Here is a 22,414-nt window from a genome sequence, read left to right on the forward strand (position 1 = left end):
CAATGCCAAATGAGGAGACTAATCAACAAGCAAAAAATGTTAATACTATGAATGAAAGACTTGGGGACAAGCGTTTAGGTATAATCCACCAAGTAAAATCAGTTATTTGCACAGTATTGCCATGAACCTACACACATTTTAAGGGTATTCAATTATTTTGTATTCCACAATGAAGTCTTCTTAATTTTGTTATTTTTCATGTTTCATTATGCCCTTTTTTTTAAATTTTTTTTTTTAACGTTTATTTATTTTTGAGACAGAGAGAGACAGAGCATGAATGGGGCAGGGGCAGAGAGAGAGGGAGACACAGAATCTGAAACAGGCTCCAGGCTCTGAGCCATCAGCCCAGAGCCTGACGTGGGGCTCAAACTCACGGACCGCGAGATCGTGACCTGAGCTGAAGTCGGACGCTTAACCGACTGAGCCACCCAGGCGCCCCCATTATGTCCTTTTTAATGAATGTCCCGCTTTAATTTTTTGTCATTTTTGTCTCTTATGGCAAAATTGCCTAATGGCCAGTTAGTTATGCAGTGAAAATGTGGCAGAAACACTTGTGGCAGAAACATCTATGGCCATGCTGTGTATGGTGAAACTTTCTAGAACCTTCCTTGCCTGCCAGAACTCTATCCTGGATAAAAACGCAATACCACATCGCACCTAAAAAATCGAAACAACTCTAAAGCCATCCCTTCCACGAGGTGCTACTCTAATGCCATTGGGCTGCTAAGTTCAGGCAGTCTTTAGTCCTCATCAGGCATTTGGGGCTAATATTCCGAATTCCTTGGAGACTTCAGGGTCAGGACCGAGGGAGTGGATCACCCTGGCTCAAACCCAGGACTCTGGACATCAGCCCTGGCCAAGCCTCTTCTTCTGATTCTGTAAAGCAGGAGAAATACTCTTCTTCCACGGTGCTGGCACCTAAAAGAACATCTCCAAGGGAGAGACCTGTAACACCAATGGCAGTCCATGGTTCAAGGAAGTGAGTTTGGACCCCAGTTCTATCTAATATGGACCCGTGTCATGACCTTGGGCAAATGGCTGTTTCTTCGTGTGGAAATAGCGATAGCTCCAAGCCCAACGTAGCCGTGAAGTTTCATGTGCCTGCACGTGGTAGGCACCCACTAAATAAACATTATTCAATGGGGAAAAGAAAGCCGAATATTCATTTTTGGAAAATATTTATTAAAAAACTAAAGTGAATGTGGCAAAAAAACAACAACAACCACCCAACACATACCTTTAAATAGCAAGCATATGACACTGGTTATAAAGCTTTTCCAACTCTACTGATCTAGTCTTTCCCACCAGCTACAGTCAAGGATGGCCTCTGAGGGAAGCCACGTGTAAACAGGTCATCTGTACTAGTGATGAGCAAAACCTAATTAGGTGAGAACTATCAATGGCCATACCATTCGCTTTCCTAGGCAATCCACCCCAAACACAAGACAGTGACCAAATCTCAGGAGTGTGCTCATGGGGATCTGCAGTTCTGGTTTTAATTTGGGAGCGGCAGCTCGGGGGTGAGGAGGGAATGAAGCCGTAGAAAGACAAACGGTATCAGTAGAGGGCAGTCGTAAAGCACCTTTAAAATCTGGACCCTTTCCACAATTTAACTCAGTAATTCTCAAACTTTATTGTCGAACAGAATCACTTGACGAGATTGTTAAATGCACAGGCTCCACAAATCTGCATGTTTAAGATGAGTACTACGGGGGGCTCTGTGCATATTGGTTAGCCATCAGCCATCCAGTTTGAGAAAGACTAAAACAATTCCTACTCCCTAAAAACAAGATAAAGGTTAAGGTTAAGGAATCTATCGACAGTCACTGTGCTTTTGTCAACTTGGCGAGACCAATAGAGAGAGTCAGACAGGAAGGAGCCTCTAATTCCTAACATACTGGCCTACAGGAGCCCTGAGCAACCTGTCAAGTGCTGTTCAGGAAGTAAGTACAATTTCCTAAGAAAGTTGATTTCAGATCACAGAACCGACTCCAAATGACTAATAGGTCAACCCCATTCGTTCCTGTTTAGTGAACTTTGTTGGGCCAGTGCCAGATGGGAAGCTGCTGTTCAAACAGAACATGGGGGGTAACTGTGGGTCTTGACTTGTGAAGACACAGTGAATAAAACATCTATAAAAACCTTTATTAACCACAGAGCACTGCGCCCAAATAACCTCGGTGCCTCATGGACAACATGTAGAAATGGTCACGTTGATTCCAAGGTTGCCATTATCTGCAAACAGATGCGCTATGGCTGTGTCAAAAACAAGGCAGTCGCTGTTCATGATGGCCGCGGCCACCCCGTCGTGGATGGACCGGGGCGTGGCCTCCCAGGTCAGTCTCCGCCGGTTCCCGTTCAACTCCAGTCTGTAGGCAAAGTTCTCGGCTTGCTTGCGGGTGCCAATGAGCAGCACGATGGCGAAGAACTGCTGGTGGCCCTCGTACTTCTCTTGTTTCTCCAGCACCAGCATGAAGTGATGACCAAAGCACGACTGCATCATCACCCAGTCGACAGCCCCCGGCAGGTTAATGTCTGTGGCTAGAAAGACGATGTCTTCTCCCTGGAGGGTGGTAATGCTTTTGTGGGCGTGCATGAGATGGGACATCACGGCTTCCAAGGACCCCTGCCACTTGCAGGAAGCACCGGGACAAGGGCAGGAGTAGGGACGGTATTCACAGATGTCTTCGTGTTCTGGCTTCTCCGTGTGGTGCAGGGTCAGGGAACAGCCCGTGGTGGCATACTGCAAGGACAGAAAGATTAACACGTTGAGCCATCGCGCCTTCTCAAAACTCCTACTGGTGCAAACCTCTAAGACGATTCACCCACTTAGGTTTCCGGGGCTTAAACTGAATTCTTATCTCAACTACTTTCGCTTGAGAGGAGTTAAGACCACAAGTCTCAGTTCGTATTCATCCTCAGTCTTGCCATACATAAAACTGGGAATGTCCACCACCAGGAAGGGACGGCGGGCCATGTCCTCACTCCCACATTGTTGAAAACGTGAGAACTGAAGTGCTCCTTACTATTAACATCTCAAACGGCATTGCTGAGCCAGCCCTAGGAAACCTGGCCTTCCCCGTATTTTCTGTGAAACCTAAAGAATTTTTGAGAACTTCAAATTGCTTAGGTGTACGGCTGGGCAAGGAACAGGTTACCTCCAGACTAGTTTTCACCCAGAGACAATTATGAAAACAGTTTAATTCCTCTTGGTTGTCCCCTGCCCCTTCTTCCTAGCTCAAGCTGGTGACTGAGAGGCCGGCTGCGGGCCGGCTGCCCCCGCAGTTCCCTGCTCTTGCCTGCAGGAGTGAGCAATCAGGGCGGAAGGGGGCTGAAGGCCCCCCACATCGCTGGAACTATGACCTCACTCTCCTCACCTTTTGCCCATCCCCAGCCCCAAGGGGCTCCACATACACTTTTTGGGTGATGGGAAATCATACCCAAGAGCTACTGTACCAGCTGGGGAACCTGCCGGCCAGGTGGGTTCCAGCCAGTGGAGGTTAAAATGAGGAGGGCCCAGACCACTTCCTCAGGTTCCAGGGCAGGCACTTGTCCCAGACAAGCCTTCTGATAGTCTGTCCCTCAAATGCTGCCTTAATAGGGTAGGAACAAAACCTTTTTCTCCCTTGCACTTGGGATGACAGTCCTGATGAATAAATCACACCTATCTTGGGAAAAGACCACATGGCAAAGAACCAGACTTCTCCCAACCCTCCCAAGAATGACACTGTTAACTCCTAGATACCAGATGGGGCACCAGCCCACAGGTAGACACTTCCCCAGAGAGCTGTGCTGGTGTGTTGTAACGAATCTGGAAACCTGAATCACCTTTCTGGGTGAAACTAGAAGCCGGCCGCATCCCCCTCAAGCTCATGGTGGCAGGTACATCGGCTGCGTGACCCCGCTTGGATTCCCCCAGCCCGCTACCGAGACATAAAGAGAGCGAAGGTGGGCAGGGCCAGGCCATGTGTCTAAGACGCCATGCCCATTTGCTAACAAAACAAAGCCCCGTGTCTGTTTGGATGGTCGCTACACTGCCCAGGGGTAAACCCCTTATAAACTTGAAGTCGGTCAAATCCTAATCTCCGCAGATGAATCTGTCACTAGCAACAAGCAGGCACTGGGGACCTTCTCCACACAGGACCCTAAACTGGACTCACTGAGAGGAGGGCGAGAAGGCAGTCTCCATTCTTAGGGAGAGGAGTCTCCCCTCATGAGGAAGTGGGTGGCTTAAAGAAAGAAATGCAGCTGGTTTCTCCCGCACACCTAAAGTGGATTACAATAACCTTCAAGAGAACTTGGCAGAAATGTTTTCATTATTTACTTTGCCCATAGGGAATGCTTATTCATCTTTTTAAACCATGGTCTAATTTTAAAAGCATGGGTATAAAAAAACTTTATAATCAGAAGGAGAAACAAACTTATTTATCCATATGTATTTCTACTTTGTGTTCTTCACAGTTTAAGGCCCCTAAAAAAACAAAATCCCTACTGTGTTTTAAATCTAGGGTGTGGTTAGGAATACAGAGCCTTCTGGTGTTTTTCTGTGAGTGATGGGTAAGGCATTTCTGCCCAGCTTAAAAACACACATTACCCACAATAAAAATAGCAAGAATTAGTCCAGATTCTCTGGCAGATTCTCTGGCTGAAACAAGTCCCCGATCCTTGGATCTGAAGAAGTTTCGGAATGGGCCATTTATCGCAGCTGCCCACGAATCATTCCAAGAACGAGATGAACTCTGGCAAAGAGTGTAGGGAAGGATACCACCTGTATCCCTGACCCGAAGCCCCAAACCACTCCGTGTTCACGAACTCAGATGTACAACAAATATTTATCGTCTAGCAATCATTTTAGAACTTTTTCTTGTGTGGCTCAGGTAGGAATTTTTACATTCTGAATTATTTGGTCTGCCTTACAAACCACTCACTCTTCCTTCAGCCCAATATAGAGAACAGGGAACCTCCCCCAAGCTACACAAATAGAAAAGGCGCTACTTAGCATTCATGTGGAGAACGACCTTACAAAAAAATATCTTGCTACAGCCTCTATTAACTTAAATAAGTATATTTTTAAAGTGTTAGGTGCTTACTCTGCTTTTTCTAAACAGGCTGAACTTTAAAGGCAATCTATTCCTTCTCTTTTCCATCATGGGCGAGGGCGTGTCTTCATGACCACTGGTGCCACTTTTATGACGACTGGATAAGAGATGATCTCTAAAAAGAAAAGATCTAAACTTTAAATATGCGTGCACTCACACGCACACAGACGCATGCGCTCTTGTGCTACACTGCATACTTGTTGCGGCATTGTTCTGGAATAGGGGCTCGCATCCGGGGATCAGAGGGAGGGTTCAGAGTCTGAATTCCCTGACGCTGTAGGCTCTGTAGGTGCCTCTGAGCAGCAAACCCAAATTGTACCGGCCCCTCGCTTGTGTCTTCCTGACCAGCTCCGAGGGTTCCTAAGGGCTGCCAACCTCTGTCCTGGAGCACACAGAGGGAATCTGCTGCAGATCCCGCTCTCCTGGGGTTTCCCGTCGAGAGGGGCCATGCCATGCAACAACAAATAACTCAAGACTATCAGAAGTACAGACAACTATGCAAACAAAGATTGGTGGGGCGGGGGGGGGGGGGGGGTGGTGGTGACAGTCGATTTCAAAGTGGGGATGGGTTGAGGAGGAGATTGGGAAAGCTTTACTGTAGGCAAAGTGGACTATGGCTGGAACAGCTCCAACCGGTTCTAGCATTGGGGGAGCGGAGCAAACAGTGGGGATAAAACCTAAATGAGAAGGCAGGTCCAGATACCCTCGGGGACTTTACTGGCAATTTAGTTTGTTTTCTGGGTTCCTGTACGGTAGCACTCCAGGTTTTCCCCGCTATCTGAACGTACAGTGTTTCTACAAAACCCTTTGTGAGACAAAATGGCATAAAGCAAAGTAGCAATTGCCATTAACTTAGATGAAAAACTTTTCCAGCATTCCTAGTGCCAAGAAATAACCTCTCTTGGGCTTCTCTGATACCTTAGGACACATCTTGATAACAGATGCACAAAACCAATTGAGATAAAGCACAGATGCTCACAGATGCAGTTCAAAGCTATGGAGTCCTGATGCTGAGCGTAGGTCCCAGGGAAGAAGCTAGGTGAGGCCACTCCTGCTGCTCAGGATGCGCACTGCCCAAGAAATGCTGAACGCTATTTTCCCTTTCCACCTTCTTTCGTAGATGTGAAAATCCTCTTCGGATTTCTTTTGGTTAGCAAAAACAGGTCTTTTGTAAAAGCAAAATGATGTCAAATGGACTTTGAAAAAGTGGGGGATACCTGTACTGACATTTTAGACCAGATCATCCTTCATGGTGGGGGCTGTGCTGTGCACTGTAGGATGTTTAGCAGCATCCCTGGCCTCTACCCACTCGATGCCAGTAGCAATCCTCCCCCATTGTGACACCCAGGAATGTCACAGGCATGGCCAAATGTCTGGGGAAGGGCAAAATGGCCTGGGGTTGATTCTGATGAATGACAAAACCTAGCTGGGCAGCCACAATGCCAGTTGTGAGAAGGGGCCCACACCAGTAAGCAGGTCAGGCTGGTCATTCCCCACCCAACGGGCACTACCCAGGACAGCTCGGGAACGCCAGCTGCCAGTGACAAGACACACAAGGAGAGCCTGGTGGTTTGCAGATCCTGGAGGTAGGCCAGGGTGCTAGTTCTACCCGTTCTACAGACTGACTGACTCATCATGGCCACGTGGCCATTTCTGACCACACTCGGGGCACAGCCCTGCATTCCCGTGCTCCTCCTCGAGTGCTCTTTCAAGGTAGGGGATGTAATTCTGGAGTCAAAGAATCAATGTTCTCAGTAAAAGAAACAAAGAACTTACATCTGCCTTAACCCCCAGTCCCCAACCCGCCCCCCACCCCCAAACCCAGGGTCCGCAGACACACTGCTTCTGGAAGCAGGCAGGTCCTAATACTAACTTCTTCCTTGGATTGCAAGGAGAAAAAACAGCCCTTCATGACAACGCTTCTCCCTAAGGAATGAAGAGCAGAGCAGCACTTCACGAATAAGTAACCAGTAAGGAGGCCCTCCCATCTTCTCTGGTACCTGGCAAGAAAGTCCTGAGGTTTCACTTTTCACACCCTGGCTGGGGCTTGCCCCACCAAACAGTAAGGATCCAGAGGACGCCAGCTTTCCTTGAGATCCCCGGTTCTTGTTGCACACTCTCCTTCCTGAGACAGCGCCGGGGCTGCCTGTGTGTCCTGGGGACACGTCCACACCTATAAACGAGATTTCTCCACAGGGCCACAGCTGCTCACGGTCCCCCAGGGGGTGGGATGAGGTGAAGTGGGAATTCCCTTTAAGCAAACCTCTTTTGGGAGCGAGGGCGCAGGGATACACCCGCACACGGAAGCCCCAAGCTAAAGCAGAATGTAGGGAGGGGGAAGATGACCCGGCAGAATGAGAAACAAATGCTGACATAACATTTCTGACTGCTCTTTAGAAACTTTTCAGGTTGCGGTGGCTCAAAAGTCTTGTGCAAACGTGTTCTGCCGTGAGAGGCGACGTGTGACCTGGTGCCTCATTTTTAAGTCTTTGCAGAAAGCAGGAAATAGTGCCATTTTTTTCCCTGGGCATGGGGTTTGAAGGGTGTATTTAAGTTGGAAATTAGGTAGGGTTTTTCCTTTTCTGGCAGAGGAACCCATTCACACGCAAATCTGATGAGATACGCCAGAAAACAAACACTAGACACCTGTTATTTACCTAATAAACGCAGTCACATTGTATTTGTTTATGGAATGAGCACATAAACAGAATAACCCTGCTTAGCCAGAGTGCTAGTCAAGGTCATGGATCCTGGGACTGGTTTAGAACAGGTTACTTAATCTATTTCATTAAATGTGAGTCCCTGCAATTCAAGAACAATTTCCTGAGCTCCAACAACCAACAAGTTACTAGAATGGAGGCACCCTGAGCTCCAGCAGAAGCATGTCCCTGCTCAGGGACTGTGGGGTCACCGCCCCGCCCCCGCCCACTTACACCTCCTAGGAAACTGAAGTTTATTAGCAAACCATCTGCTGGCGCCTCAAAGGAGAGTGTCTCAGGAAAAACAAAGCACAATCAATATTTTGTTGTTGGTGCTCGTAAACGTTTGAATTAGAGAACGTCTTAGAGTAAGCAAAAGCAAAGTGCGCTCTTCTGTCCATGTAATAAAGTGTAATGATCACAAAATGCACACAGACGGCTAAATGCAACGTAGGACCCCAGACCGGGAAACCAGCACTGCCACACAGGGCATTACTGGGGCAGCAACTGAAGTTTGAATATGAACCGTGGATTAGACAATAGTATCTACCGCAGGTCACATTTCTTGATTTTGATAACGGGACCATAATTATATAAGAAGACCTCCTTGTTTTTAGGAGAAACAGTGCAGTATTTGGGGGAAAGGGGCAAGATGTCTGCAAATTATATTAAAATGGCTAAATAACTGTATGTATGAAGTAAGAACACACAAAATGAAAACGCAAATGGGGCAAAAAGGAAACAACTGCTGAGTCTGGATAAAGGGCATATGGGACTATTTTTGTACTATTATTACAACCGTTGTGGAAATTTGAAATCATATAAAAATAAAAACGTGTTACAGAATTCAGGGACTGAATTAGCATATTTATCCTCCATGGGGCAGAGATTCTTTCTGCAGGGTTGGTTGAATGAATTAAATTTTATCATACTAGGGTGTTGTTTGTTTTTTTTTTCAAAGAATATATACTTTTAACTGCATACCTACTGGTAAAAGCAACTAAGTTACTTAATTTTTCTTTTTTATTTACTAGAAGCTCTCGGGAATCATTTTAGTGAACCAATAAATTTTTACAATGAAGACATCAGTTGTTATAATAACCAACACTTCTTTGCCCTCTCTGCCCCTCATGGAAGACAAAGCTTTCTCCATTGCTCCTCTGATCCTTTAAAAGTTGTTGGCCCTGGACTACAGTCTCATTGTTATCCTAACTAGCCACTGCAGGTTCATTATCTACCACGCTCAGTGGTCCAAGGAAAATTCCTCTACTTGATTCCAGACATGTCAGAAAGAGGCTCCAGGACGAAGCTACCCATGCCCCCTTTTTCTTACACAGGTAAACCTCTTTTACTCCCGGGGAGGTGAACTCACACATGGAATCTGGGTTATACCAGTTCAGGTGGAAGGATGATCTCTTGGCGGTATAACTTACTATGTATGATCAGCAGATAATTAGGGGACTATTGGTAGAGGTCTTTCTCTTCTTGACATTCTTTCCCCCCGCCCCTCAACATTCTTAAGACTTGTTTGAATGAAAGGGGTGCCTGGGTGGCTCAGTTGGTTAAGCTCCCGGCTTGGGCTCAGGTCATGATCTCTTGGTTCGTGGGTTTCAAGCCTGGCATCGGGCTCTGTGCTGACAGTTCAGAGCCTGTAGCCTGCTTTGGATTCTGTGTCTCCCTCTCTCTCTCTGCCTCTCCCCCACTCATGCTCTGTCTGTCTCTCTCAAAAATAAACATTTAAAAAAGAATTAAAAAAAAACTTGTTTGAATGGCAGTTGTAGTTAAACCTCATATAGAACCAAAGCATGGTGAAATTACATTTTAACTGGCAGTTAAACTTAGATTTCACCAGTTTTTCTTAATGTTTATTTATTTTGAGAGAGAGAGAAAGTGCAAGCAGGGTAGGGGCGGAGAGAGAGGGAGAGAGAGAGTCCCAAGGAGGCTTCACACCATCAGTGCAGAACCCAATGCAGAGCTCAATCTCAGGCATCGTGAGATCAGGACCTGGGCCAAAATCAAGACCCTGATGCTCAACCAACTGAGCCGTGCAGGTGGCCCCAGATTTTACCACTTAAAAAAAACTTTAAGAGACACAAACAGAGTGCAAGCAGGGGAGGGGCAGAGAAAGAGGGAGACACAGAATCCCAAGCAGGCACCAGGCTCTGAGCTGTCAGCACAGACCCTGACGTGGGGCTCGAACTCATGAACCACGAGATCATGACCTAAGCCAGATGCTTAACTGACTGAGTCACCCAGGTGCCCCAATTTTACCACTTTCTAAAAGGACTTCTAGCAAGTCGAACTAGCTCTTTCATGACTAAAAGTCTGTTACTCTGCCCTCAAAATATCAGTGGATGATCACAGGTTATTTTCTAGTTAATTTATGGGTCTATTTATTTTGTTCATTGATTTACTGATTTGCCTACTTCCTGCCCACCTGACATTTGTTGGTAAATGAATAGACATTAGGTTTATCTGCAGATGATTGTTCTCCACCGTATTAATTTTACTTTAATTAAAAGTCTTACTATGGAACTTAGAATTTTAAAAAAAAATCAATATATCTTGAGATCAAGAAGGAAAAATGTCTTTATTAGACTTCGGTCACTATGGGTTTTGTTATTTTTCATAAAGGCATTTCACATATTTTATTTACATAAACTATTCGGGGTGGGGGTGTTTGAAGCTTTTCTGAAATCGTACATAGATGGGGAAACGATACGGTTGTCATTCGAGCGGCTCTATATCCCTCTTGTTTAAAATGAGTTTATTGGGGTGCCTGCGTGGCTCAGTCAGTTAAGCGTCCAACTTTGGCTCAGGTCACGATCTCACAGTCGTTGAGTTCGAGCCCTGCGTTGGGCTCTGTGCTGAAAGCTCCGAGCCTGGAGCCTGCTTGGGATTCTGTGTCTCTGCCCCTCTCCCTCTCCTTCTCTCTCCCCCCTGCCTCTCAAAAATAAATAAATATTAAAAAAAAGGGGGGGGTTACAACCACCAGTTAGAGTTCAGTTACCTTGCGTTCCGTGTAGCACAAATTGAGCCTACCATGTCACCTCTGCGTGGATCTACAAAACCGTTGAACACTCATCCGCGGACTCTCATTAAGGTTAGACTTGGGCAACAGGAGAAACTGAACTCTCTTCTTGTGCCTCAGTCACGATGCTCAACCTGCATCTGTCTAGCCACCATCCTCTAAGAACCTTAGGGGATCTGCACTAACCCAGAGGGCGGATTCCTTACCTCCACTGTGAGGCAGCGCAAAGAAAGAATCCTCAGCCAAAGGTTCCGTAACGGTTCCATGGATACTGATTATTATGAGAAGACGGTATCACTCAGGGCCAGCACCATCAAACGGTGGCGAGACTAAGAAAACACGGACATCTAACTTCATGAGCTTTCTGCTAGAGAAGGCAATGCTAATTAAAGTCGTGGGCTCTGGGGCGCCAGAGTGGCTCAGTCGGTTAAGCGGCCAACTTCGGCTCAGGTCATGATCTCGCGGTCCGTGAGTTCGAGCCCTGCGTTGGGCTCTGTGCTGACAGCTCAGAGCCTGGAGCCTGTTTCAGATTCTGTGTCTTCCTCTCTCTCTGGCCCTCCCCCGTTCATGCTCTGTCTCTCTCTGTCTCAAAAATAAATAAACGTTAAAAAAAATAATAATAAAAAAATAAAGTCGTGGGCTCAAGAGTTCCTCTGTTTGCCTGAGAGAACACTGACAAACCCCACGGTGCAGACGGCTTTTTTACGACAGGTGTCCTGGGGGCAGACTGGGGCGATGTTAGCCCAGTCATCTGAGAACATCCTGCCGTTGGGGAGGGGAGCGCATCTGGCCGTACAAAGCCTCCTTGGGCTGGCAGGGGGTTATTTTTAATCTCAGAAACTTTAAACAAAAGTTGACGTTTGACCAAACACGCTTCTCATCTGACCACGGCCAGACCAGAGTCAGCAGGCAACGACACAGTCTCCCAGAGAAGCAGTTTTGTGAGGTGCCTTCAGAGCGTGGGTTCAAGCAAACAAAAGCACCTCAGGGTCAGAGCCGGAATTAAAGGCTTTCTGCCACCCTACCAGTGCCTCGCCCGCTCTTTGTCACTATGCCCTTACCCCTCCAAGCCAGGCTCCCACCTGCATAATCACACTAACCGCTCCGACCCGCCTCCAACAGGGCTGCATCCCTCTGCAGTCTTTATTTCTCAACTAAAGCAATCTCATTCACTGGAAGACTTAAGTGGTAGGGCTGCCCGATCTAGCAACTAAAAACACAAGATGCCCAGGATGTCCCAGGCGACATTTGGGTTATACTTGCACCAAAAGAAAATTACCTGAAACTGCACCAAATATTGTTGACCTGAAATTCAAATTTAAGTGGGCACCTTGTAGTTTACCTGGCAACCTTAATAAGAGGGCCCTCCTGATACCGGGGTCATCCCTCCAGAAGCCATTATGTGAATTTGGAACGGGAGGGGGGATCGTTGTCCCTCAGGGAGGGGTGAAGCGGATAGCGGGAAAGGCAGGAGGCTGAGGGGGAAAAGACGCTGTGTGTGTAATTACAAGGCCCATCCTGGAGTTTCTGTTCCCTGAACTTACAAACCGTAGGACTTTGGGCAAATCTCTTAGGCAGAATACTAACTGTGTCCTGTTTCCTTTACAAAGTGATGAGGAGGAGATAACATGAGATAATATGCCTCATTCAGACAAGGTAAACAACACTCTGTACAAGCAGCTCTGCTGGCCTCCCTACGTAACCCCATCAGGACCGTCCATCCCTTCCTTCTTTGTGGGTAGATAGCTGCTTATCCTATATAATGCAGCTCTGTCCCCTAACACTGCTGAGAGGTCTCCAGACTCCTCTGCTCCTGCTGCTTGAGGAGGGCTCCGCGGGCACATCTGTCTCCTCTGTTAGACTCGTAGCTTCAGAAGGAGGGGGTTGCGGGGGAGGCAAGGACTGGCTGGTCAGATGGTTTGTAGGAGGGAGAGGCTGCAGGAGATTCCCAGGTACGGGGAGATATGAAAGTTAGTCGGTAATCAGGGAGAGCCAGCTCTGGCCCAAGGTTCCATCAGGGAGAAAAAGCAGGCAGTAGTGTTTAAAAAAAAAAAAAAAAAAGCCAAAAGGATAACACCCATTGTAGGTGATGCTGGAAAGAAATGGACCATCAATTGGGAAGGATTCCAAGTGAGAAAGCAGTTTAGCTCTGCTATCAAAAGCTTTTTGATTTCTACACATACCCTTTGGCCCTACCATCCAACTTCTAGGAAGTTACCGTTAGGAAATAATTACTTTCCTATGCACAAGAACTGCTCTAGCAGTACTTAAAAAAATTTTTTTTAACCGTAAAAAACAGAATGATTTAAATGACCGCAAATGGGAGCTTGCTTAAACATCTCTGGTACTATCAGAATACTATGCAGCCATTAAACATGAACTTAAAGACTATTTACCAATGTTGAAAAGCAGTCATGATGTTTTAGATGAAAAAATATGTTATGACATTGTGTGTGGTTTATCTTACCTGCTTTTCTTTGAGTGAAAAACCCCACTGATGTCGATGTAAGTTTGTAAGGACAAATGCAAAAATGGTACAGTGGTTATTTCTAGGTGGGAGGATTATAAGAGATTTTAACTGCATATACATATTATATATAAATATATATTTTAACTATATATTATATTTTGAGAGAAAGTGCAAGTGGGGGAGGGGCAGAGAGTGAGGGAGAGAGGGAAACTTAAGCCCATTCCATGCCCAGGTCAGAGCCTAATGTGGGGATCGAACTCACAACCTTGAGATTATGACCTGAGCTGAAATCAAGGCAGATTCTTAACTGACTGAGCCACCCAGGCGCCCCTAATTTTATATTTTTATATGTTCTACATTTTAAAATAATGATCATAACTTTTAAAAACATACTTTATAATGTGTAAAATAAAATATACACGTTAAAAAACATAGCCTAATCTAACCAGGCTTTCTCCTCTAAAAGCATTATAGAAATGAAAAACACTAAGCCTTGTCACTGAAAAACCGATGCCAGAGCCAGAGTAACTCAGCTGTATGAAAACCTACATGATAAGGAGGAGGGAAGAGAAACTCAGTAGGAGAGTATGTGGGAGAAAAGAGGTTCTTTTTTTTTTCTTTTTAAAGTTTATGCCTGGACTTGACCTCACACACTGACCATTTGTTTTCTGCTAGCTTCTAACCGTTCTGTGGTTCTTCAGTGCTGGGGCTGTGCTAGGCGCTTTGCATGAATTATTACCATGTTTGATGCTCACAACAACCCAGTGTGCACCCTATTTTACCAAGGAGCTGCTGAGGTTTGGAGAAGTCACCAAACCCCTCATGTGGGGATGCAGCGGGGATCTGGACTAGGAGGTTCGAGAAGGGCCTCCCTCAAAACTACTAGCAGAGGGGCGCCTGGGTGGCCCAGTCGGTTAAGCGTCGGACTTCAGCTCAGGTCATGATCTCACAGCTCATGAGTTCGAGCCCCGTGTCGGACTCTGCTGACAGCTCGGAGCCTGGAGCCTGCTTCAGATTCTGTGCCTCCCTCTCTCTCTCTCTGCCCCTTCTCCACTCGCACTGTCTCTGTTTCTCAAAACTAAATTAAAAAACAAAACAAACAAACAAAAAAAACTACTAGAGGAGAAGGCAGCCTGGGGATAGGAGTAACCCAAAGATACTACTTTTGTCCATTCGAAGTTTTAAAATAGGGCCCAGGCCCACACATTTAACACAGGTATATCTTTCATCCGTCTACAGTGTCTGTGGCTAAACACTGGGAAGGGGTAATCTTTTATCTCACAGACACCATATAGTCTAAAAATCACTACAGAAAACCTTTACCCAACTGGAGATGAGACCAACAGTTTCCCAATGTTTAAGAAAAGCTAATGGAGCTAGATGAGGACCTGGGTTAAAAGTGATGAAATTCTGCTAGAGAATTTTCACTATCTCTAGTAAGCCTTAGAAAGCACATTCTCAGGTTTAACATAAAGATATATTTAATCAGGACAACTTTTTAGCTTTCTTATTTTCCTCTTCAGGATGTGCAGAGCAGAGTCATATTCTGATGCCCCATGTATGATCCCACCCTGCACAACTTGCCAGTAATACACCATGTATTGCACCGGGCGTTCGCTTTAGCAAACGTGTACCTACTGTGTGTCCCTTTCAAGGAGTGAGGACCTTATGAGTTTGCGTGAAAAATGCCATCGTTCACAAATTTTGTCTGCACGAGTCTGGCTCTTACATTTTATAAGGTCCTACTGTAGTCATACGCATACGGTATTTTGTAGGAGCTTCAAAAAAAGCATACGGTATTTTGTAGGAGCTTCAAAAAAAGGGATCTAACACAGAACAGGAGGATCTAATCCAATCTCAGGTTAGGCATTTTACAGACCAGACCTGCCGTACCTTTCAGTCCTGGTTGTCCCAAATGTCAACTTTAAGTCACAGTGATTTACTCCTAGTTCTAGAAGGTGGTGACCTGTGAAAAATGCCTGCCAACTATGTGTAGAATCAGCATAAACTTTAGGGCTCCTATCCAGCATTCTAGTGCTTCAGTGCTTTTTTTTTTTCTTCCTTTTTTAATTTTTAAAATTTTAAAATTTTTAGTTTATTTATTTAACATGAAATTTATTGTCAAATTGGTTTCCATACAACACCCAGTGCTCATCCCAACAGGTGCCCTCCTCAATGCCCATCACCCACTTTACCTTCCCTCCCTCCCCCATCAACCTTCAGTTTATTCTCTGTTTTTAAGAGTCTCTTATGGTTTGCCTCCCTCCCTCTCTGTAACTTTTTTTCCCTTCCCCTCCCCCATGGTCTTCTGTTAAGCTTCTCAGGATCCACATAAGAGTGAAAACATATGGTATCTGTCTTTCTCTGTATGACTTATTTCACTTAGCATAACACTCTCCAGTTCCATCCACGTTGCTACAAAGGGCCATATTTCATTCTTTCTCTTTGCCAAGTAGTATTCCACTGTATATATAAACCACAACTTCTTTATCCATTATCCATTATCAGTTGGTGGACATTTAGGCTCTTTCCAGAATTTGGCTATTGTTGAAAGTGCTGCTATAAACATTGGGGTACAAGTGCCCCTATGTATGAGAGAGAGCAAGAGACAGAGAGTGGGGAAGGGGCAGAGAGAGAGAGAGAGACACAGAATCCGAAGCAGGCTCCAGGCTCTGAGCTGTCAGCACAGAGCCCAACGCGGGACTCGAACTCACAGACCGTGAGATCATGACCTGAGCTGAAGTCAGACGCTTAACTGACTGAGCCACCCAGGCGCCCCTCTAATGCTTCTGTTCTTAATTTTACACTCAAAAATTCTGTCAATTTGGTTCCTGAAAATCTGGAGCCTCACCGTAGATGTACGTGGACTCTGGTGCTTGCCTGCACACGCTTTCAAGAGTAAACCTAGCCAACTTTGGTCAGTAGTGAAGACCACAGGGGAAATAGCCAAAGTAAATGGTCTTTGTCTTAGAGGAGTTTTCAAGATGAAGAAAAGACCTTTGAAATGGTTTTGGCAAAGTGGCTTATCCTCTCAGACTTCTGGGCAACTGATCATCCATCACCCAGCAACCGCCTTGATCCCACCCACCTTCCATTTGATCTGGTGAAGCAAAAGACTCAGCAATTCTAGTCACATCTTGGAGCAACCTACCAGCTTGGTGTTATCTCCATTCTTGTTAACTGATGAACAGACAAGCTCAGGGAAGTATGTGACTGGACCAAGGTCATACAAAGCCAGGATGAGAACCCAGTTCTGTCTTTTGCCTAGTACTCTTTTCCCTAGATTGTGAAATTTTAGGGGGAAAAATTTTTCCCTAATGGTATAATGATTTAATAATGGTAAAATGATTTAGTCCAACCCCTTCTCTTAAAGACACTCAGGTCCAAAGACATAAACTGACCTGTTCAAAGTCAAATGTCTAGTCACTGGGACAACAGTTCAGGCTCCCCAGGGGGCCAGGATAGACTATTCTCTTGGCAAAACATAGATGAAAATAAGCTATAAAACCACCTACAGTTGGGACTGCTCAGAATTCCAAAGTTCATGGAGAGTAAGAGTTAAAGGCAAACTTCCAGGCTCAGCGAATGCTTTCTAAAAGAGAACCAGACCAGAGGTTGCAAGCTGGCAGCTGGAATTTGGTCTGCAGACAGGGGTGGTTTGGCTTGCACGTTCTGGCCTTCAATATGAATTTGGCCAATGTTAAAAAAAAAAAAATTGAGATACTTCACATTTAAAAAAAAAATGCAGATTTCTGGCTTTTCTTGAAAAAAAAATCCAAAGGTCTGGCAGGCTGCATCCACACTCTCACCCCTGCCGATCAGCCAGGGCTGAGCAGAAAGTGTCTCGACTGCTCCCTGAGGTCTCCTGAACCCTTGGCCACGAGTCAGACACCTCTCTCCCTCACTTCACCTGTCCCCGCTGCCTTTTAGGTTTGTCCACACTGAGGGGCTTTTAACTTTCTATTTTCAGGAACAAAAGCAACACTGTCACAACCCAACTGCAAGGGAAGACTTGTCTGACTGAGGCTTTCCAGTTCAGTGATTATCTGGAGACACGCTGTTAGAAACTTTTAGAGAAAACAAAGAAAAAAATGGAGAGAAAATGCTTCAGAGTGTAAGTGGGCTGGAGTGGTTTAGCATTCCCCACCTTTGTGGAGAGAAATACTTGGCTGATATTCAGATAACATACACTGTTGAGTGGGGGTACAAATGTGTCAACCTTCACTTCTCCCCCTACACCCACGCTCCACTGAGAGCTGGTGGGTTTGAGATATGGGAAGAGGATGTCAAAACTTCTCAGGCATAGAGCAAGCCATAGAATGGACTAAAAATAGCACAAGTGCAAGAGAGCCCTACTTTGATAGAGATCCTTTTCTTAAAAGGAGACCTGAGCTAATAATGCATGTGGTTCCCTCTGTCAAAGGTGCTGGCAACACTTTAGCCTTTAATTAAGTGGCCCCATACCTATGTAAGGAAGCTATTTGGCAACAAATCCATTTGTGAGCCAACTGAAGCATGAGCAGTTCAGAGCTGTGATGAAATACCCCCAAATGTTAGATCTGTGGGCTATTTCCCCCTGACTTGCCCATCCCACATGTCCTACAAAATTCCTACCAGTGAATTCCATAGCGAACATGTATGTTGTCTCTTTGGGATGTTCCCATCAGAGGCCCATCTGGTAAACTTATCCGATCAGATGGTTTTGTTTGTTCCTGGTGGGTGCCAACCTTAAGTTATAGTCTGGGGCCTTGCAATAAAAGGCAAAAATCCCTACGTAGCACAAAGGATGTGTGCCTTTGGGATGCAGGTTCATGAACAGGCCTACTGATCTTGACAAGTCACTTAACCCTAACCTCTCTATAGACATTTGTTTCTTTACCTGAAAAAAAGAAAGGCAAACTAATAAATGACCCTTGAAAGATAGCTGGGACACAGGCACCCAATAACCATTCCACATAGCCTTCCTTCTTTTCATGGTATTCTAGAAGCTACAGGTCCTTGGAAGTCAAGCAGTTCAATCCCTTTATTTACAGATGAGGAAATCAAGGCCCCAAGAGGTGGTCTCTCAGGCAAACAATGGCAGCGCCCGGCAACACTTGAGACCTGGGCTCTGGTATATCATCCAACATTGTTTTTCTCACATGAGCCAGCCCATAAGAGAAGTTCTGAGAGCAGGTAGGGGCAGTGACAAGGCAGTCCCTATGATTTCCAGGAGTAAGCGCAAGCCAAGGGCTCGCTACACAGACCTATCTTGCTGAAGTCTGACATAGGTCTGATCACTCCCTATTGCTCTCAACCCTCAACTGACCTATCTTTGGTGCTTGCTGTATAATATCCAAGTTTGGTTTATCTAAACTAATTGGCTGAGCTGTCCTGTCAATAGTTTGCATTACTGGTCAAAGTTGAGGCATGCATTCTCCAGCTTTATGAATCTCTCACACAAGAGTGACTCCAAGATCACTTTCTAAACTTGGTGCCTGGTCTGTAGGGGAATGGTTGACCCTGTTTAGTTTCAGCTTGCAACGTGATGGCTTTCCTTAAATGCATTCAAATAGAATAGGGACTTGGAAAACCACTGACATGTCTAGAAACACTGAGTACCCCTGATTCCCAAGAGAACTGTTCTTCCAAGAAGGGCTTCATATGACTAGCATATTACACATTAGGAACAAAAAACATGCTTCAGTAGGAACCAGAATCCTAGGTCCTGAAAGTGAAACTTCACACTTTATATAGCATAACTGCTTCCTTCCCTTCTTCTTGGGAGCAACACAATGCTCTTATGAGACTGCTTTTTAAAAATAAGTTATGGAATACTGACTGAAACCAAATGTCCCTCTGTGAACTGTAATTCACCTAAAGCCATTTCTTCTGTAAGCCACTGAACGTTTGGGACAAAGCGAAGAGCTGAAAAGGTAGCTCCTCTGAAATCCTATGGGACACCCCCGGAAGTCCCCACGATATATCTCAAACATCAAATACCCACTCTTATGTCAACTATCACCAAATCTTTTCTTGACCACAAGGCTTCCATCTTCTTCATCACCCTAAAAAAATTATAGAAACATCCAAATTTCATGAGAAACAACTACTGGGCTGGATGAATTAGTCAACATTATATGAGAGGTGGTTGAAAGCAGAGTAATTTATTAAGGTTAACTGAAAACCCATAGCCCAAACACGGATTCAAACCTGTATTTGAATATGCTATTTTAAACTTGATTTGTGGCAGGGCACAGACCAAATTAAATCACTCATTTTACTGACTTGAGTCCCAAGCTTCAATTCTCTGGTGGATTATTTTTAATTTAAAAATAAGCTCTTGCCCTATAAAAATAAGCAGCACCAAGGAGAAATGCAAGACAGCTTAGATGGCCCAAGAGGCAGAACAGTTACTTTAAAAAAAAAAAATATTAATGACATGATTTCCATTTCTAAGTTTAGAAAACGAACTTTATGGTCCAGCTCTAGATGATCATGAGGTACTATAGACAGGTATGTCTCAGAAACTGCTCCTGAAGATTTTTAATTACTAGATGTAAGTAAACATGCTATATAATATGTCCACACAACGAAAAACTAGGCAGCCATTTAAAATACAATGAGGTAGAGCTAGGTTTCAGACATAGAAAAAATACGTATAATAATACGACTTTACAACAGCAATTTGCACAAGTTATTTCTGGAGAAGAATATATGTCTGTGTTTAGGAAGCTTCTTGACACACGCTGACATCCAGGATTCTATATTCAGCTGTGAAAGTGTAAACGTGGCTACACAAATCCATAAAGATACACAGTAAGCCTGACCATGGTGGGAAAGGGGGTGAGAGGTCTTGGTCTTTCATGTGACTTTTCTTCAGTGGTTTGCATTTTTTTTGCAAGAGCATTGCTAACTTTTTAAACTAAATAAATAAAGTCATGGGCTTGGGAGAACTGTAACAGCTCCTATGTGCCCTTCCTGATAAATTCCTGATCAACTCTTGTTTTCACCCCCACTTAGTACAAACACACATCTCCCTAGTCCTTGGAAGGCTAGGAGAGGGAAAGGCGTGGTTCGCAGGGTTTTCGTGTTGCTGGAGGAAAACAGGCTGTAGGCGCCCTTTTTTTAGCTACACTCCCGAGGGCTCCCACGTGTCAGGCGTGCGCAGAGGGCAGGCGCGGGGTGCAGGGGGAATCCAGTACCGATCCTTACAAGCGGAGCGCTGGTAAAGGGTGCGTTTAGCTCGCTTGTTTCTTCCCTCCCCAACACCCCCCCCCCACCCCGCCCGCCAGCTTCCTGGTCCAAGTTTTACTTGTCCAGTCTAACCCTACCGAGCACACCAAGCACAGAGTCTACAGAGTTCGCAGGCACCTGGAGGGGAGAGCTGTGATGCGTTCTAAAAAACGATCGCGTGCCAATTATTCCGGGGTCAGCACTCGGGCAACTGTCAGCTCAGAGTTACTCCCAAAGTGGACAGGTGGGCGTGGGGGAGGGTGGACAAGTGTAAACATTTCTTTTTTTAAAATAAGAGAGATGCCACCTGCCTCTCAGCTCATACGAGTGGGCTGGAGGACACAGGAGTTCTGGGAGGTCGCCAGGCGGAGGTGCGCGGGTGGCACCTGGGCTTACCTTGCAGGGAAACAGGACTGCCGAGGCCACCTTCTCCATAGCCAGGTTCCTGATGCTGGGCGTCAGGGCGCCCCTGCACGTCGGGCAGCAGCTCAACTTCTGGCGGCATTGGTTACACACCAGGTGCCCGGCCTGGCACTGCAGGATGGGGGGCAGGACATAGTCAAAGCAGACCGGGCACTCGAAGAGCGAGGTCAGCTCGTGGTGCTGCGGGGACACCGGGCCAGCCCCGCCACCGCCGCTGGGGCCCGAGATCACCGCCGCCGCGGCGGGCACCGCGGACGAGCCGGGGCCCGCAGCCGAGATGGTGGCGGCGGCCGGGGGCGCAGCCGGGGACGGAGCGTGCTGAGGCTGCGGCGGCGGCTGCTTGCTGCAGGGTTTGTTAGCGCTGGGGCCGGTGGAGGACGGGCGGCTCATCGCGCTCCGAACCAACCATGGAACTGCGGGCGCCTGCCTGCCGCGGGGCCGCCGGGGTCAAGGCGGTGCGCGCCCCGCGGGCGGCAGGCTCCGAGGCAACGCCACCGCGCCCAGCCCGGAACCGAGCAGCAGAAACGGCCGGCTCCTGCAGGAGAGGGACTGGACTGCGCCGACGATCTCCGCGGCCCCCGGCGTTCCAAACAGTCTTCCGCGCCCCCAGACTCCTCCTCCCGGCGGCGTCGCGGGCCGCGAACCCGAGCGGTGCGCAGAACCCCGGCCCACCAGCTTCTGGAGCGGCAGCTGACGCAAGCCCCGGGGGCGCGCGCGGACGTGACGCCTGGACACGTGTGCGGCCGCTCAGGCGCGCGGGGACTGGCAGAGCCAACCTGCGCTGGGGCGCCGGCTCCGCCCGAGTCCAGCTGGCAGCGCGGGGGGCCGCCTAGCGAGGGCCTCTCCTGCCCAGGCTGCGGGCCGGCCCGCGCCAGTGAGCATGCCCGGCTCGCCGCGGCCGCGCGGGGTCTGCCTTCCGGGTTGGGGGGGGGGCGCCCTTTGGCAAGGCGTCGCTGAAGTCCTGTGGCCACACCCCGGGGAGCCACGCCGGCGCTTCCCGGGCGCAAACCAGAAGGACAACTTCGGGCGGGCGGGGGCTAGGGTGGTGGGCGGGGCGGGACGCGCGCCCCTGCCCAGGTCGGAAAAAACCGAGAGGTTTCTCTTTCCCCGGGTTGAGTCACCCGCGCGAGAGGGGAGGCTGGTGGCGCCGGTGGGCGGGCCGAGTCTGGAACGCTGGGTCAGCTTTGGGCGGGAGTAGGGCAGGGGGCTCCGGCTGGGTCTGCAACGGGCCCAGGACCTGGTGCTGGGCTGTTAAAGGTGGGTTTGGACCACTCCTTAGTCCTGCGTCCCAGGGTGGGAAGGAGGTAAGCTCTATTAATTTACCAGCGGACCTGGCGACGTTGAATTGAGAGCCACTGACTTGCAGGCCAGGGATGGAGATCATGGACAGCGTTGGCTAAAAGGAGAGTTCAAGATCACTGGAAGTGCCAGAAATGTGGGTTGGGGTCTTGAGGCCTCAGGAAGACTAGGTGACCCT

The 22,414-nt window shown here is 47.2% G+C and overlaps 1 protein-coding gene across 1 annotated transcript; it reads right to left on the minus strand.

Moving 5' to 3' along the window:
- Positions 1-1,161: 1,161 nt before the first annotated feature.
- SIAH2 (siah E3 ubiquitin protein ligase 2) lies at positions 1,162-21,593 on the minus strand. Its single transcript, XM_030329674.1, has 2 exons — positions 20,911-21,593; positions 1,162-2,743 (listed from the first exon to the last, which is right to left on the minus strand). Exons 1-2 carry the CDS (start codon positions 21,325-21,327, stop codon positions 2,186-2,188), a joined length of 975 nt encoding a protein of 324 aa, XP_030185534.1. The 5' UTR covers positions 21,328-21,593; the 3' UTR covers positions 1,162-2,185.
- Between the last annotated feature and the right edge of the window lie 821 nt (positions 21,594-22,414).

Source organism: Lynx canadensis, chromosome C2, assembly GCF_007474595.2.
Source record: "Lynx canadensis isolate LIC74 chromosome C2, mLynCan4.pri.v2, whole genome shotgun sequence".
NCBI lineage: Eukaryota > Metazoa > Chordata > Mammalia > Carnivora > Felidae > Lynx > Lynx canadensis.

Coding starts and splice junctions, on each gene's coding strand:
- SIAH2 (XM_030329674.1), bottom strand. CDS start 21,327: ATGAGCCGCCCGTCCTCCACCGGCCCCAGCGCTAACAAACCCTGCAGC. Junction 2,744..20,910: donor CAGTCCTGTTTCCCTGCAAG/GTAAGCCCAGGT, acceptor CTGTCCTTGCAG/TATGCCACCACGGGCTGTTC.